The sequence below is a fragment of the Lycium ferocissimum genome, chromosome 4, assembly GCF_029784015.1.
Source record: "Lycium ferocissimum isolate CSIRO_LF1 chromosome 4, AGI_CSIRO_Lferr_CH_V1, whole genome shotgun sequence".
Classification (NCBI taxonomy): domain Eukaryota; kingdom Viridiplantae; phylum Streptophyta; class Magnoliopsida; order Solanales; family Solanaceae; genus Lycium; species Lycium ferocissimum.
In genome coordinates this window covers 27,792,811-27,809,509 of record NC_081345.1, presented here as the reverse complement: position 1 = coordinate 27,809,509, position 16,699 = coordinate 27,792,811, and the positions used below count along the sequence as shown (strand labels likewise).

General features: G+C 36.4%; 3 protein-coding genes across 3 annotated transcripts in view; all 3 read right to left on the bottom strand.

Annotated features, from left to right (window-relative positions):
- LOC132052082 (disease resistance protein Roq1-like) overlaps positions 1-5,138 on the bottom strand; it is a 36,881-nt gene extending 31,743 nt beyond the window's left edge. Inside the window, exons 1-4 of the mRNA XM_059443440.1 lie at positions 4,999-5,138; positions 4,147-4,522; positions 3,505-3,763; positions 1,361-2,449 (exon numbers count right to left, since the gene is read on the bottom strand). Coding sequence (XP_059299423.1) covers positions 1,471-2,449; positions 3,505-3,763; positions 4,147-4,498 — 1,590 coding nt within the window. The 5' untranslated portion in view covers positions 4,499-4,522; positions 4,999-5,138 and the 3' untranslated portion in view covers positions 1,361-1,470. The remainder of the gene's footprint in view (positions 1-1,360; positions 2,450-3,504; positions 3,764-4,146; positions 4,523-4,998) is intronic.
- On the bottom strand, positions 4,787-6,692 carry LOC132053889 (TMV resistance protein N-like). The gene is made up of 3 exons (XM_059445984.1): positions 6,610-6,692; positions 4,999-6,075; positions 4,787-4,814 (listed from the first exon to the last, which is right to left on the bottom strand). The coding sequence occupies exons 1-3, from the start codon at positions 6,690-6,692 to the stop codon at positions 4,787-4,789; spliced, it is 1,188 nt and encodes a 395-aa protein (XP_059301967.1).
- A 9,077-nt stretch (positions 6,693-15,769) lies between these two features.
- LOC132053888 (TMV resistance protein N-like) lies at positions 15,770-16,168 on the bottom strand. The gene has a single exon (XM_059445983.1). It carries the CDS (start codon positions 16,166-16,168, stop codon positions 15,770-15,772), a length of 399 nt encoding a protein of 132 aa, XP_059301966.1.
- Positions 16,169-16,699: the final 531 nt, after the last annotated feature.

Here is a 16,699-nt window from a genome sequence, read left to right as displayed (position 1 = left end):
CAAGACTGGGAGATGGAAGAGTTTCATAATTTGATTAAGTTTTTGTATGGGCTAGTTGCACCAGCAAGAGAGTGGAGATGGGATTTTCAGGGCGAGCTCTTTTTATAAGAAGCTACTTGTGAGAGAGGAATGTACTTTCACCCATGATGTGATTTGGATTCCTAGAGCACTGAGGAAAGTGTACGGATTTTCGGACAACATCAATAACAAAAAAATTATTTGCAAATAATTGGTCCCTGAAATTTTCCATTGGACGTAGAAGTCCATCACAAGGGAAAATAAGTGTTGATTGTGTTAATTAATCAGTATGCTTTTAGCAGACTTTATTTTTTCCTTTTCCTAGCGTAAGTATAGAAATAGAATATTTCCTTTTATTCTAATTAATTGTCTTTCCTTAATCAGTTAGGTTTACAGCAGCAACAACAACAACAATATACGCAGTATAATACCACAAGTGGGGTCTGGGGAGGGTAGAGTGTACGCAGACCTTACCCCTACCTTGAGAGGTAGAGAGACTGTTTCTGATAGCCCTTGGCTCAAAGAAGCAACAAATAATAACATAAATCAAAAAAGAAGCAACAAATAATAACATAAATCAAAGGACAAAGAAAGCAACAGATAATCAGTTAGGATTCGAAAGCAACAGATAATCAGTTAGGATTCACTTGTATAAATACCCCTTCTCATGGGATATAAGCCTTTTGTTCTTTTACCAAATTCTGCAGTCCAACAATAACTGAATCATGAGCATAAAAATCCAACAACCCAAAATCATACTCCCTCCGTCCTAATTTATGCGGTACCCTTTCCTTTTTAGTCTGTCCCAAAAGGAATGTCACCTTTCTATATAATTAGAAACAACTTAACTTTAAAATCTTCCTCTTACCCTTAATGAAATGATTTAAAGCCACACAAATGTCTAAGGTTTGTTTTAGACCACAAATTTCTAAAGTTTTCTTTTCTTTCTTAAAATTTGTACCAAGTCAAACAGTGCCACGTAAATTGGGACCGAGGGAGTAATTAGAACTAGAACTCTAGTAAATGGATGTTGAGCAAGCTACTCAAGTTAAAATTTTCAGAAGGCATATCAGAATATGCAACTAACCTGTCCTAATTGGTGGCTACATGAGACATCCTAGTGTGCAAAGTAATGTGGAAGTACAAATTCTAGGCTACACAGGTATGCTTGTTGCCAAGATATTGCAATTGGATTAATTAAGAAATAATCACATGACTTGCAGTTTAGATGGAGAAAAATGTACTAGTGCTAAAGTAAGTTGTAAGACTCAGGTGTCTACATACAGTGAAGGCCAAAAAATGCAAAGAGAAAATGGAAATCTCCAGCAGAGGACATGCTTACCTGATTTACAGAAAAAACAGTTTTTATATCTTGTTCATGCCATAGTCTACTGTGATCCCATGGCTTGTCCTGGTCAACATTACGTGCCACTTGCTGACCCATTTGTTCTATCAAATCATGCATCTCAACCATTCCTTCTGAAATATATAACAGAGTGATTTTTGGATGAGGGCATCTATTCCAATCTCTGATCGGAATCCAAAACTGTTTAATATTGTTATCACATCATCTCTCTTTCTTCCTCTAAAGAAGCATGCAATATCAAGGAATATATTCTTCTCTTCATGGTTCAATCCATCTAGACTTAAACTAAGCTGCTCAACAATTTTCTCATATCCAGTATCTCTGAGTCTATCTAATGCACTTCTCCACTCAATTATGCCTTTTTTGTTGAGAAAAGAACCCAAAACCTTAAGAGCTAAGGGTAAGCCTTTAGCGTAATCTACTACAAGCTTAGAGAGCTTAAAAAACTCTATATCCGGAGTCCTTTTCTGAAAGGCGTGCCAACTAAAAAGTTCAAGAGCTTCATGTTTAGCCAATTCAGGGACAGAATATAACTTGTCGTGGCAACGGAGTAAATCTGCATTTCTGGTTGTTGTAATGACTCTACTACCATCACCAAACCAGTCATGCATTCCAACTAAATATTCCAATTGGTGGTCATCATCCACATCATCAAAAACAATTAGAACTTTCCAGTGGCAAAGCCTTCTTTTTATCATGTCGGCTCCTTCATAAAAACTCGCTATATTCATTGATTTTTCGTTTAAGAGTCTTGAAAGAAGTGTCTTCTGCAAGTACATCAGCCCATGTTTCTTTGATTCTTCTCTAACATTAGCAAGAAAACAAGACCCTTGAAATTGATGAGAAATCTGGTCAAAAAATTTTCTTGCAACAGTTGTCTTCCCGACGCCACCGATCCCCCATATTCCAACAAAACAGACATCACCTGATCGAAACTTCAATAATGATTCTACTTCACCTGTACGAGATTCGATTCCCACTAGATATTTTTCAGTTGCTGAAACGCTGTGGTGCATATTTCGGAAGTTATCATTTATAATCTTGTCAATAGATTCTGCTTCATTCCTGCATTTGGTAAAAATATAATGATAAGAAATGGATCATTTGAAGCACAAGAAATGTTGAAGTAGCTAAAAGCAGCCCATATTCCATTACTTCTCCAGAACTTGTCCAATATGTGCAAGGGAACAGGATCTACAAATTCACAAGAAATCTCGTTAAAAGTTTCTCTTTCAATAGTTGCCTTCTCTATGCAATCCATTTCCATTATCACATCCACATAAACACTTCCATTAACATTTTCAGCAAAAATCACACTTTGCCCAAAGCAGACTCAATTGCAACTAGATTTTTGTCAGTGTCAGATATTATGGTACTCAATCATTGTAATACGTCATCATTTTCTTCATAAGTAAAAAGGATTGAGTTCAGATAAATGCCCATGAATTCAAACGAAATCCTTTTTTATTGTAATCAAAATATTTTCGGCGGGCTATTGATTTCTAAAAGAAAGAAGAAACCATAAAACAATTCGACATCAGTAGATCACTACTAATCAAGTGGGCCGGGCCGTCCCGTACTGCCCAGGTCCCATGTTAACGAGTTCATCTGAAGTGTAATTTATCCCAAAAGCTTTATGTGCACATCCAACTGAATGGTAGTATTTTCAGAAGGTAATTTGACCTTTTAATGTACAGAAGAGATCCTTTTTTATTTTTTATTTTTTATAAGTAAAAGAAGAAGAGTGATCTTAAAATACTCTCAATTAGAGTAGAGTTTTTTGGTTACTTGTCAGAACATATATAATAAACTAAACCCCGTGTTTTCATGCTGTTCTTCTTTGATAAAGTAATAATTTTATTAAATTTTTGGGCAAAGCGGCCCGTATGCGAGAAGTATACCAACAACAACAACATACCCAGTATAATCCCACAAGTGGGGTCAAATGCGAGAAGTATACCATAAGGTAGAAAACCTACAAATGTTTTCATGCTATTCTTGAAAGCTTGTTTATTTCAAAGACTGTGGAAACCATTGGAACTTGGCATAGCATTTCCCAGAATATGATGAAAAGGTGTCGCAATAATTAAGTGAACACTCAAGCTTCTTTTACTACTCACCCGTTAGCAGTTTTACGAACATCCAGTCCTGCTATACCAGCAGCTCTACGCAGAGCATCCTTCCACCTCTGCACCTTCTCCAAATTATCCTTGAGATTTGTCTTGTCTTTTTTTCTGAGAGCACGATCTGTCTTGTTGGCTAATACCTTCTGCAGACCACACTTGAAATCTGCCTCGTGTTTGGTTACCAACTTCTCAAAACTAGCCTTGAAATCTTCCACGTGTTTGTCCAACGCTTTAGCAAAGCTGCTGCTCTCACCTTCACACAGAAAAAGTGTTTATTTCAGTTATGCATATATTAGTTATAGAAGATAAAATATTAAAACAATGATTTAGCTTGAAAGAGATCTTTTTTTTTTTTTTTAAAGTATTTCAGATCAAAGTAAAGTGTGACTGTTCAAGAGACACCTGTGTTGCTTAATAAAAACAAGTGTCGGATCCTCCAAAGATGCACTACTTCTGGAGGATCCGACACGCACCTAGCGGCTTTTTTGAAGAGTCCGAGCAACATAGAGAGACACCCAAGGAGAAACCTACAAAATAGCTTGAAAGAGATTTTAAGTTTGATATGTTAAATAAGTCAGAATAATAAATAATAATATTAGTGGTGTGTTACTTTCAACGAATACATCTGACGACTACCTTTCATATGTATATCTGATGGCTCGACATTATAGAAGACAGGATATGCTTTCTGTTCCTTCTTGTCAACACAGTCCATGATCATTGTGAGCTCCTCCAAGCACCAGGTGGATGAAGCATAGTCCTCGGAGAAGATAATAATGGCAGTTCTTGATTCCTCAATGGCTTTCAAGAGTTCTGTTGAAATGAACTTACCTCTTTCAAGTTTCACATCATCTTTGAAAACGTTGATTCCTATGTCTTCCAGACGTTTATAAAGATGGGCAACAAAGTTATTGCGAGTATCATCCCCTCTAAAACTCAAAAAGGCATCATATTTCCATTTTTTAGTCGATTCATTCTGGGGAGCCATGGGAAATGTAAGAGTTCTGGTAATCTGCAAATATATAAGCAGGACGAGGTAAACGCTTGAGTTAGAGCCCAGGATTGAAAAGAATTAATAATATAAAGAAGAAAAAGGAATCTCCAGGAAGGTTGACTTAAAACAATGATTCATACATTAACAGAATAAATAAAGAGGCTGGCATGTCTATTTTGCCCTCTCTGCGAAATGAAGTAGATGACAACATCATTAGTTAGTTCCAATCCCAACTAATTGCGATCTCTACATTCTTTTTTTCTGAAATGGTAAGGGGGATCTCTACATTTCATTACTCAGATACAAATTTCTGAACAAGCTAAAAAGACTTCCAGCAGATACCGGACACAATGTAGGTGTATCAACACGACTAAACCTTAGCCTAACTAGTTCGTGTATTCAAATTGACATCTACTTTTTTTTTAAGGGCAAAATAATGGATAAGAGAATATAGAATATCACCAGAATTCTCAACCATTAGAGGAAATACACACCTGATTTGCAGAAGAAGAGTTTTCACATCTTTTTCATGCCACAGTCTACTGCAATTCCATGGCTTGCCCTGCTCAGCATCACGTGCCACTTGCTGACCCATTTGTGCTATCGAATCATGCATCTCAATCTTTCCTTCTGAGATATATAAAAATGATCTTTTAAGGACATCTATTCCATTTACTGAATTGAAGCCAAGTCTATCCAGTACTGTAATCACATCTTCTTTCTTTTTTCCTCTAAGGAAGCATGCAATATGAAGAAACATATTCTTGTATTCGTTCCCCAATGCATCTAGACCTGAGCTGAGTAGCCTAACAATTTTCCCATCTCTGAAATCTTTGAGTCTATCTAATGCACTTCTCTGCTCTTCCATCCCTTGATTGTATAGAAAATTACCCAAGACCTCCAGAGATAAGGGTAAGCCTTCAGCATAATCTACTACACAACACGAGAGCTCTTCAAAGTCTTTAACTGGAGTTCCTTGATGAAAGGCGTACCAACTAAAAAGTTCTAATGCCTCATGGTTAGTCAGTTCTGGGACACGATATAACACATCATGCTTGCTAAGTAAATCAATGTTTCTAGTTGTTGTAATGACCCTGCTGCCATCACCAAACCAATCACGTTTTCCAGCTAAATATTCCAACTGGTGGCAGTCATCCATATCATCAAGAACAACTAGAACCTTCTTGAAACGAAGCATTTGGCTTGTCATTTTGCCTCCTCTGGCAAAATTTGCTACTTTCACAGAGTATTTCAAGATCTTAGAAAGAAGCTTCTGTTGCAAATGTTGTAGGCCGCCTTCCTGCCCATGTTTTTCCAAGGCTCTCCTAACATTTGCAAGAAAACAAGACCCTTCAAATTGACAAGAGATCTCATCAAAAATTTCTCTTGCAATGGTTGTCTTCCCAACACCACCCAATCCCCAGATCCCGACAAAATAAACACCGCCAGATTCAACATTCAACAATGATTTTACTTCCTCTATGCGAGATCTGATTCCCACGTGATATTTTGCAATAATTGGAACCTGACAAATCTTGTCAACAATTTCCTGAATACATTCTTCAGCTTTCCTGTGTCAAATAAAATATATCAGAACAATAAAATGTTTGGAACATAATACAATGATGAGGAAGCGAAATAAAACCCGAGTTGCAGCAAATGCAACATTGGAACTTCTCTAACAGTTGCAGGAAAAGAACACCTCAAATTGACAACATCTCATGTAAAATACTTTTACTTTTTGACGATGGTAAAATACTTTTTCTATATCAAAGATCTTGTCAAATATTTTTGTTAGAATAGTAGTCTTCTCTATGGCACCCATTACTCACAACCTCACCAAATAAACACCAGTCTATCATATTAAAAGGACCTTAATTGACCCACATAAGATATAACTGCAAATTATTGGGTGTTTGGCTGCAGCGGTAAAATCATACAAGCCAAGTGCAGCGGTAAAATCATACAAGCCAAGCTTGTACAATCCTTAAGAGCTTGAGCGAGCTTATTTGAGTCAATTCTTTCAAAGCTCAAGCATGAACTCAATTGTAAGCTTATTTGCAGATCAGTGAGAGGTTTGTTTCTCATTTTTGCTCTAGATTTACCAATTTGGGCTAGAAAGTTCAATGATTTGATCCAACCAAAGACGAGAACACAAGCTCAATGATCTAAGACAAATCAATTCCATATTTTCTGGAAATAATAGTATGGATCCGAATGTCCAGCTTCTAACAGGTCAAAGGGAACCTCCCAGTTACCTCGGGGCTCGGGAGATACAGGAGATTAGTTGGAAAACTGAATTATCTCACGGCAACATACCCTAACATTGCCTTTTCAATGAGTATCATCAGTCAATTTCTAGATTCTCCATGTGAAGCTCATTAGGATGCACTAGTCCGCATTCTTCAGTATATCAAATTTGCTCCATGAAAAGGGCTACTTTATGAGGATCAAGGACGTGAGAAAATTGTTGGGTATATAGATGCCAACCGGGCAAGGTCTCCCTCTACACATGCCAGTGTAGGGACGAAGGCCAAACCAAGGGGTTAAAATCCCCCAAGTGATGGCACCTATGCTATTCTTAGGATGATTGTCGATTTGTATGGGATTATGATTAGACTACGCCAAGCAAGTGGGAAGGGTAATTACCAGCTATGATTTTTTTAATCAGGTAAACAATTTCATTAATCACAAGGCCAAAATCGGCCATACAAGGAGCATATTAAAAAGTAAAGAACCTACAAAAAGATATGGTTCTTTACAAAGGACAATCCTCTATACATCCCCGAACTACATGGGTGCACCAAAAATAAATAAGGGATCGAGGACTACTCCTCAATTTCCCAAAACTCATGTCTGCCCTTCGAAAGCCCTCATGTTTCTCTCTCTCCAAATGATTCTCATCAATGCCATATGAACAACATTCCATACCCTGCACTTTCTCCTGCGTCTTCCAGCTTTCCAGTAAAACAATAGTTCCTTCACAGATTTAGGCATCGCCCAAGACATACCAAACCAGCTAAACATATCCCACCACAATCTCGTAGCCAGGCTGCAATGTAGAAGAAGATGATCTACATCTTCACCTGCCTCCTTCCATAAGTAACACCAGCTGACGCAAACAATCTTTCTTTTCCTAAGATTACTCGTGGTCAAGATCACCCCTTTAGCAGCTAACCATGTGAAAACTACACCTTCCTTGGCACCTTAGGAATCCAAATTGACTTTACAGGAAAATCCTCCTCCGTCCTCACCAAAAGCTTCTCATAAAAGGATTTGACAGAGAATACACAATTGTTCTTGTTGATTTGGTATTAATGATTAAGATTGTGATTAAGATGGATAGCTTAATTTTAGGAATATATTGTATTAATGTAATTGATTAGGAATTGATTGTGTAATATTGTCTTTCCTTATTTAGTCTTAGAACTCATGTATAAGTACCCATTCTTATGGGTTGTATAATTATTCAGAAATACAAGAAGCCTTTTTCTTCTTGCTAAAATCTACATGGTATTAGAGCCATTGCTGCCTTTTTGAGGTGAGTTTTCTCCCTCGCAACACTAGGGTTCCGTGTTTTATCAAAGAGGTCGAGTTTTTCTCTCTCTCTTTGTGGTTGTTCGCACAAAAAACTCCTCCCGTTCAGTTCGTTTCTGGATTGTTTTTCTCTGTTGGGGTCACTGGAACATTCTGACCCTATCCCTACCAGTTTTGATTTTTTCCGATCACCGAAATTAGGATTCCGACATGGCACCAACTTTTCGGCAATTTTTTCTGGATTTTTTTTTTCCAGATCTTGGGTCGTAAGCCTATTCTGACCCTTCCCATCCAGGTTCTAAAGTTGCTCTTTTCAGATTCTAAATTTTGTTTGGGTTATTATCTATTAAAACTACGGGTGACACTAAAATGATAGATAATATGGGTGACACTACTTCTCGAGAGATTTTGTCTCAGGATGAAGTTCAACATCTTATTTGTCTTACTGAACAAACTTACGACTTTTCTAGTCTTGCCCGTGAATTATATGCAGTCAGGTATTGCTTTTAATGCTCAGCTTAATTATTGGATTATTGATTTTGGTGCGAATAGACACATGACAGGCTCTTCTAAAGGCCTTCAAAATTACTCTCCTAGTCCCAACGATTATGTTTGGAAATAGCCAATGGCTCCCTAACCCCGTCTCCGGAACAGTTCAATCATTTTGTACTCTGATATTACCTTATCATCCATTCTTCATGTGCACGATTTTCCTATTAACCTATTATGTCATAGCGCTATCACCAAAGAACTAAAATAATGTGATTCTTTCCGATTATTGTGTTTTTAAAGATTTTCGTACGGGTGAAGATTGGCGTAGTGAGATCATGATGGCTTATATTTGATCGATGGAACTCGAGACTCGTTGTGCCTTTTTTGTAGGAAATAAGGATGTCAACCGAGAAATAATACTTGGTTGCATAGACGGTTGGGGCACCCATCACCTTGCTTTAAAAAGTTATACCTAGTTTATTTAAAAACTAGAAAATAGTTCGAATCTTTGTCTTGTGATGCATGTGAATATGCCAAGCACACTAAAAACTCTTCTCCTCCGAGTGACAATAAAAGCACAATTCCCTTTTCGACTATTCATTCGATGTACGAATCCTACTCAAACACTTTCTTTGTCTGGTAGTCGATGGTTTGTTACTTTTATCGATTGTTGCACTAGAATGACATAGGTATATCTGTTAAAAGCCAAAAGTGAAGTTTTCTCTTGTTTTCAATCATTTCATAAGATGATTTGTACTCAGTTTGAGGCTAAGATAAAGATATTTCGAATAGACAATGGCAAATACATGGATAAAACTTTTGGAGTTTACTTACGAGTCTTTTGGGATAATCCATCAAACTAGTTGTCCTTATACTAGTGCAAAAAATGGGGTTCTTTGAAAGAAAAATAGACATTTGTTAGAAGTAGCAAGATCCCTTTTTGTTTACAATGAATCACTGAAGCCTTCTTTAGGGATGCCATTCTAGTAGCTGCCTACCTCATCAATAGAATGCCACTTAAAACTCTTAATTTTCAGAGTCCTTTAGAAGCTTTAAAGGGTAAAAATGACTATACTATTCCTCCAAATACATTTGGGTGTGTTTGCTTTATTCACGCTAGGAACTCTGGGAAACTTGAACCTAGAGCTCTTAAATGTGTCTTTATTGGGTATTCTCCATTGTTTACACGAAAAGGGTACAAATGTTATCACCCTCCTCGCTCCCAGATTCTTTGTCAGTATGGATGTTACCTTTCGGGAATCTGAGCCCTTTTTCAGTATTACACCATCACCTCTTCAAGGGGAGAATTATAAGGAAGAAAAGATAGTTTTTCCTAGTTCCATTGTTGAAACTACTGCCACAAGGGAAAGTGAAATTGGAGAAAGAATTCAGGGGGAGACTGTTGGGCGTTTGGATGGGCCTGATTTGATAACTTACTCAAGGAGAAATTGAGCGAGAAGAAGCCATCATACAACACAAAGCCGAACCTTCTTTTTCTGGGTAGAGTTATCTATACTTCATAATGAGTTAGATTTGCTATTGCTCGGGAAAGGAGTCGATCTTGCACTAAACACCCTTTATCTAACTTTGTTTCCTATAATTCTTTGTATCCCCATAGCCTTTGCCTTGTCTTTCTTCCGTGTCTATTCCCCGGAATAGGGAAGCTTTTGCGATTCTAAATGGAAGCAAGTATGATGGAAGAAATGAAGGCCTTATCAAAGAATGAGACTTGGTATCTTTCGCATCACCACCACGCACAAGAAGTTGGTTGGTTGCGAACGGGTCTTCACCGTATAACATAAAGTTGATGGTTCCATTGAAAGGTTCAAAGCAAGATTGGTGGCTAAAGGATTCACTCAGACTTATGGAGTGGATTATCAAGAGACATTTGTTCCTGTTGCAAAAATGAACACTATTAGAATTCTTTTGTCTTGTGCGGTAATCTTGACTTAGGACTTACGGTTTGATGTAAAGAATGCATTTCTTCATGGAGACTTAGAAGAAGAGGTGTACATGGAGATTCCTCCTGGTTTTGGTACTGAAGAAAGCCTTGTACGGATTGAAGCAATCTCTTACAGCTTGTTTTGACAGTATCTATAAAGCAATGATCTCCTTTGGTTACGAACAAAGTAATGCGGATCACACCCTCTTTATAAGACATCAGAAGGGTAAACTCACTCTTCTTATAGTTTATGTTGATGACATAATAATGACAGGAGATGACAAAGAGGAGGTGACCCGATTGAAGAAGTTGTTGGCACAGGAATTTGAGATCAAGGATCTAGGAAAATTAGCATACTTGGGAATTGAAGTTGCTAGATCAAAAAGAGGAATCTTTATTTCTCAAAGAAGGTATATTCGGATCGCTTGAAAGAAACGGTATGACGGGTTGCAAACAAGTAGAATCACCCATTGAAAGCAATCACAAACTACGTTGCAACAAGTGAAAGTCGATTATAAAGAGAGATATCGAGAGGTCTGGTTGGAAGACTCATTTATCTCTCTCGCACTAAACCCTGACAAGCTTTATTCAAGTCACTCCACTTGTCGGTTTATGCATGATCCCGGCGATCCTCATATGCAAAGCATTAGTTTTCACGTATTGCGGTATGCAGTATGCTCCGGAAAAGGTCTACTTTACTCTAGACATGGTCACCCTCCATAAGAAGCCTTTACGGATGCGGTTGGCAATTTCGGATCTTGATGACAGATTCTACATCCATTGGATTTGAACACTGTACACTCGTAAGAGGGAAACTTGGTCAACGAGAAGCAAAAGCAAAGTGTAGTTGCTAGATCAAGTGCGGAGGCGAAATATAGAGCTATAGCCCAGGGTGCTTGTGAACTTTTGTGGTTACAAAAGACTACAGAAGAATAGAGATTGTCGAAAAAAAAAAAAAAGCTTTCCTTGTATTGTGACAACAAGACGGCAATCGATGTAGCTCGAAATCCGGTCCGAATTGATGATCCTAACCAAGCATGTTGAAATTGATCGATACTTCAAATGCAAAGAAAATGTCACGGGTGGTGTCTTGAGTTTGTTCCATGTGTCATCGGAAAAACAACTAACTGATGTGTTTACAAGGCCTCGAACAAACGGACTTTTCATACCTTTGGTTTACAAGTTGGGCATGTGAGACATCTTTGCACCAACTTTTTGAGGGGGGAGTTGATTTGATATTAATGATTAAAAACTTGATTTGAAATTGATGATTAAGATTGATAGCTTAATTTTAGGAATATATTGTATTAATGTAATTGATTAGGAATTGATTGTGTGATATTGTCTTTCCTTATTTAGTCTTAGAACTCATGTATAAGTACCCATTCTTATGGGTTGTATAATTATTCAGAAATACAAGAAGCCTTTTGTTCTTGCTAAAAATCTACAGTTCCCCTATTTCCATCTCAACATCTCGGTCTATCTACTGGCTCACAAAGCTGATGGAGTAGAGCTAGCATCCTTTGAAACTCATTCACCTCCCAATTCTGGAAATCCCAAAACGTTTCTTCCCGTTGTGTCCCCCTTATTTGCTGGACTACCCACTCCCTTTGCCAGTTATGATGATGTTGTTATGGTGTGAGTAGTCAGATGTTGGTGTCTATATAGCACTCCGGGTTAATGTATAAGCTTGAATGTTTATGTTTTGAAGCCTATGAGTTAATGGTGATTTTGAAATGAATTCACTTGACTTTTCATTCTAATATTGAAATTGTGATTCAATATAAATGTTTACTGTTTTATATCAAATGTATTGCATTGTTTATGCTTTCGTCAATACTTGTCCTACTTCTTGGAGAAAAAGTCTATGATGAATATAAGGCATGTGGAGCTTAGGCATTTCAGTCACCATCCCATTTTTTATTTGAAGGACTGGTGTGACTCATGACGAGCAGGGGGATTGGGATAGCTCCACACTCCACAGTTGACCTTTGGTGAGGCCCATTTTGCTTTCATGGAGGATAGTTAGTTATTCTTTTGGATCACTAAGATATGTCTCGGTTGACTATTTCGTTCCATGTGTAGAGGTTTCATAGACAGTTATTCTTTTAGATTATATTCATGGTTACTCATATGGCATGCATGAATGGAACTTTATTATTTTTGAATATTTGCATTCCTATATGAACGAATGGATTTAATCTGAATGATGTGGTTTCATGCATAATTTTCGAATATGCATGTGGTCGAGATATATGATATGTAATTGGTTCGCTTGGTGCGGGTAATGTCTGAAATGCCGGTCATGTGGTTTTGCGGCATGACTTGAATACAAACATATACATGGGTAAAATAAATTATTAGCTTATGAGATATGAATCATTACTAAGGGGTCTTTTGGTTCAAAGACAAGTTATGTAGGGAGTCGTAATGCAGGGATTCCAATCTAGAGATTAGTAGTAAAGAAATTGAATGTAGGAAGATGCCTGCTTTATTGAGTATACCATGTATTCTCTTTTGAGAAGGTAACAGTTGAGTATACCATGTAAATAATTGATTTTGACCCCAGCAAATCAAATACTTGTGATAGAATCTCAAACTTAAACGTATAAAATTCAAATCATGGATCCGCATCCGTCCCCACCCCATACCAGTCAGGGAGTTCATCTAAAGGGTGTTTTGGTCCAAAGCCTTCAATAGCACATATCCTTTGTATTACTGATAAAAAAGAAGGCTTTAATGCCATATCCATAATTTTACTGATAAAAAATAGCATAATTGGCTGAGTGGTGTTAAGAGGTGGTAAAATAGAACGGAGATCTTGAAATATTCCTAATATAACAGTTGGATTTATTGTAGGCCCACTTAGGGGTGGCAAAATCAGCCCATAAAAGCATGACCCGCCCAACCCGTTCAAGTTTGGGCTGATCATTGACCAGCCCAATTATTAGCTCAGCCCAAACGATTTCAGCCCATAAAAAGTCGGGCTGATATGCAGCCCAAATTAAACCACGAGAAATATGGTTGACACAACTTCTCCCGGAATTCAAGATGGGAGGAGTTGAACCGATAAAATTAATTTGTGATAACCAAGCTGCACTACATATCACTTCTAATGTCGTGTTTCACGAAAGAATGAAACACATTGAGATAGCTTGTCACTTCATTCGAAAGAAGATTGAGTTTGGATACATCGCCACGAGTTTTGCCAACTCAAAAGATCAATTGGCAGATATTTTCTCCGACGATCCAGAATTGACTACATATGTGGCAACCTAGGGGCATATGACTTATACGCTCCAGCGTGAGGGGGAGCGTCGAATATGGTATATAATTAGATAGATATGGCAACCTAGGGGCATATGACTTAGACGTTCCAGCGTGAGGGGGAGCATCAAATATGGTATATAATTAGATAGATATGGCAAGATATGAGAATATATCGTATAATTAGATGTATATGGAATATTCCCAAATCCCTATAATTAGGCAATTAGGAGATTGTGTAACATTTTTATTAATTTCTTTCATTATTTACATTCTCTGTAACAGCTATATAATCCAATTAGCTTGAGGGGATAACCAAGCAACTAATTCTCAAATTCTCTTCTCTTCTCCTTCTAATTTCTCAATTAATAGACACACCCCAATAAAACGCATTGATTCCAAAGGAATTTTCATGTGCTTGACCCATGAAAAAAGAACCAGGCTTGCACGTGAGGGGCGTGTTGAAAATATAATTAACTAATGTTTTCTCTAATAGTTTAAGCTTTTAGATGAGAGGGTCACACAATTTAATAATAATAAAGAAAGAAAACAATTTATTTGGTACTAAAAGATGGATAAGGCATCATTACCCGTTGACTGAAGTAAACGGAGAAGACCCCATGGGTCAACTTTACCTTCTTCTTTTAGTCTATTACCCCTCTAAACTTTTTAAAAATCTCTAAATAATTACCACTGTTTTAGCTTGATGTCTCATATATATATATAGGAGATTGACATATACTCTCCTTGCCACACGTATATCTATTGTACTCTCCTTGCCACACGTATATCTATTGTTTTCTTTTTTTAATTTTTTTCACTTACGTGTCAATTTTTATTTTTTTTAAAAAAAAATGAAAAACAGAATATTTAAAAAAAAAAATGAAAAATGCATATTTAAAAGATCTGAAAATTTGATTTTTTTTTAAAAACAAAACTGAAAAAATGGATTTTTTTAAAATATGGAAAAATGGATTTTTTTAAAATATGGAAAACTTGATTATTTTTTTAAAATGTCTTAAAAAATCTTGATTTTCGTGATTTTATTTTCTTAGGACACTTTTGTTTTTCAAATAAAATATAGATTATTAAAAAAAAAGTGTCTTTCTTGTCATAATGTGAAAAGACTGAATTTTATAAAAATTTTGAAAAATAAATTATTTTTTTAAAATGTGGAAAACCCGTTTTTTAAACTAAATTTGGAAAACCAGATTTCTAAAAAAACGGATTTTTCATATTTTTCAAAAACAATTCAATTTTTCATATTTTAAGAAAATATAGATTTTTAAGAAAAAAAAATAAGTTTTCGCATTTTTATGCCCAGCCCTACTCATATACATTTTTGTTTTTCTTTTTTTTTTCATTTTTTTTTTCTTTTAGTTGGGGGTAATTATTTCATTTTTAAAAAGTTAAGGTGATAATGGGATCCAGGAAAAGGTAAAGTGTGTGTCCAATATTTAACCAAAAATAGTTCGTTGGGTTAATGATGCGCCATCTAAAAGAACAAATAAAGAAATTAAAATATCAAATCAAATTAATTGCGGTTTGGGTCATAAATTTATACACAAATCAAACCAAAAAATTGTGAGATTTGGAGACTAGCGTACCTAAGCTCATTTTTTTGGGCTTTTTTCCTAACTGACTTGATACGAAACATAATCTTTTACTTCAAATATGTCTTTAATCCTAGTAAGACACAACTATATAATTAAGGTGTTTCATCAGAAAATAACACAGATGGAGAAGAATTCATCTACCTAGTGACATCTCTGCTATAGTTGGAACTATGGTTCCAAAGTTGTCCGTCCAATTTTTTGACCACTAAGCCACTACTCAGAGGCTATCGAACTGAACTAATTTATTTGAGCTACTACTCACCAATGGATAAGTTGGAGTTGGGGAGGGTAACAATCTACTTTTAATCTCTAAACCAATTGTAAAACAAAGAATAGATATCCAACATTATTTTCCAATCAATAGTGGCTGGAAAGGTGCCTATTTGCTGCAATACATATGATGGTTCAACTTTATAGAAGAGCAAGAATTTCCATATCCATCGTTATCAAACGTATTCCATTCAAAATCGTAAGTTCTTCCAAGCACCAGCTGGATTCAGCATAGTTCCTGGAGAATATAGTAATGGCAATTCTTGATTCCTTGATGGCTTCTAAGATTTCTGTTGAAGATTGTTTTCCATCGTGTTTGAATGCATGGATTCTCATGTCTTCCAAACGTTTGTAAAGATCGGTAACAAAGCTTCCCTCGAAGTCTTCCTGTCTAAAATTCAGGAATGCATCATATTTCCATCTTTTGACAGATTGAATTTGGGAAGCCATGGGGAAATGTTGGTTATCTGCGAAAATATGTGAAAGAAGAAGATGTTGCAATTTGGAAATCTCCAGGAAAGTGAACTCTCTGACAATCATTTATCTATTGAGTGAAAGTAAACGCAGAAGACCCGATGGGTCAACTTTACCCCTATTTTTTATTTTTCGTTTGGGGCAAATAATAGTTTTAGTCCTTTTGATTTATTCTAGTTTTAGTCCCTGTAATACAATTCCTATCCTAATGCAACAGACATCTTTGACGTATCTAGTAGAATTTTGCCAATTGATTCTTATGATTTACCATCTCTTTTATGTTGCTTAACTTGCATTTAGAAAAAAGGGTGAATTTGTACTTAATGATGGGTAATAACAAATTAGGGGGAAATTTGTATAGGCTGCCTTTTGTAACCTCGAAATTAAGGAAGCTTTGCACTTTGCGCGGTAAAAGATGTGTAATTATAATGGCTGCTAAGAATTAAAAAGGGGCAAAGGAAAAATGGTTTACCAAAAAGAAAAAGAAAGAGAGGAGAAAAACAAAGAGAAAAGAAAAAGGGATGGAAAATATATTTTTTTTATGAAGAGAAAATGGAGGCGGACTAAACTATAACTCCCTCCGTCCCAAATTACGTA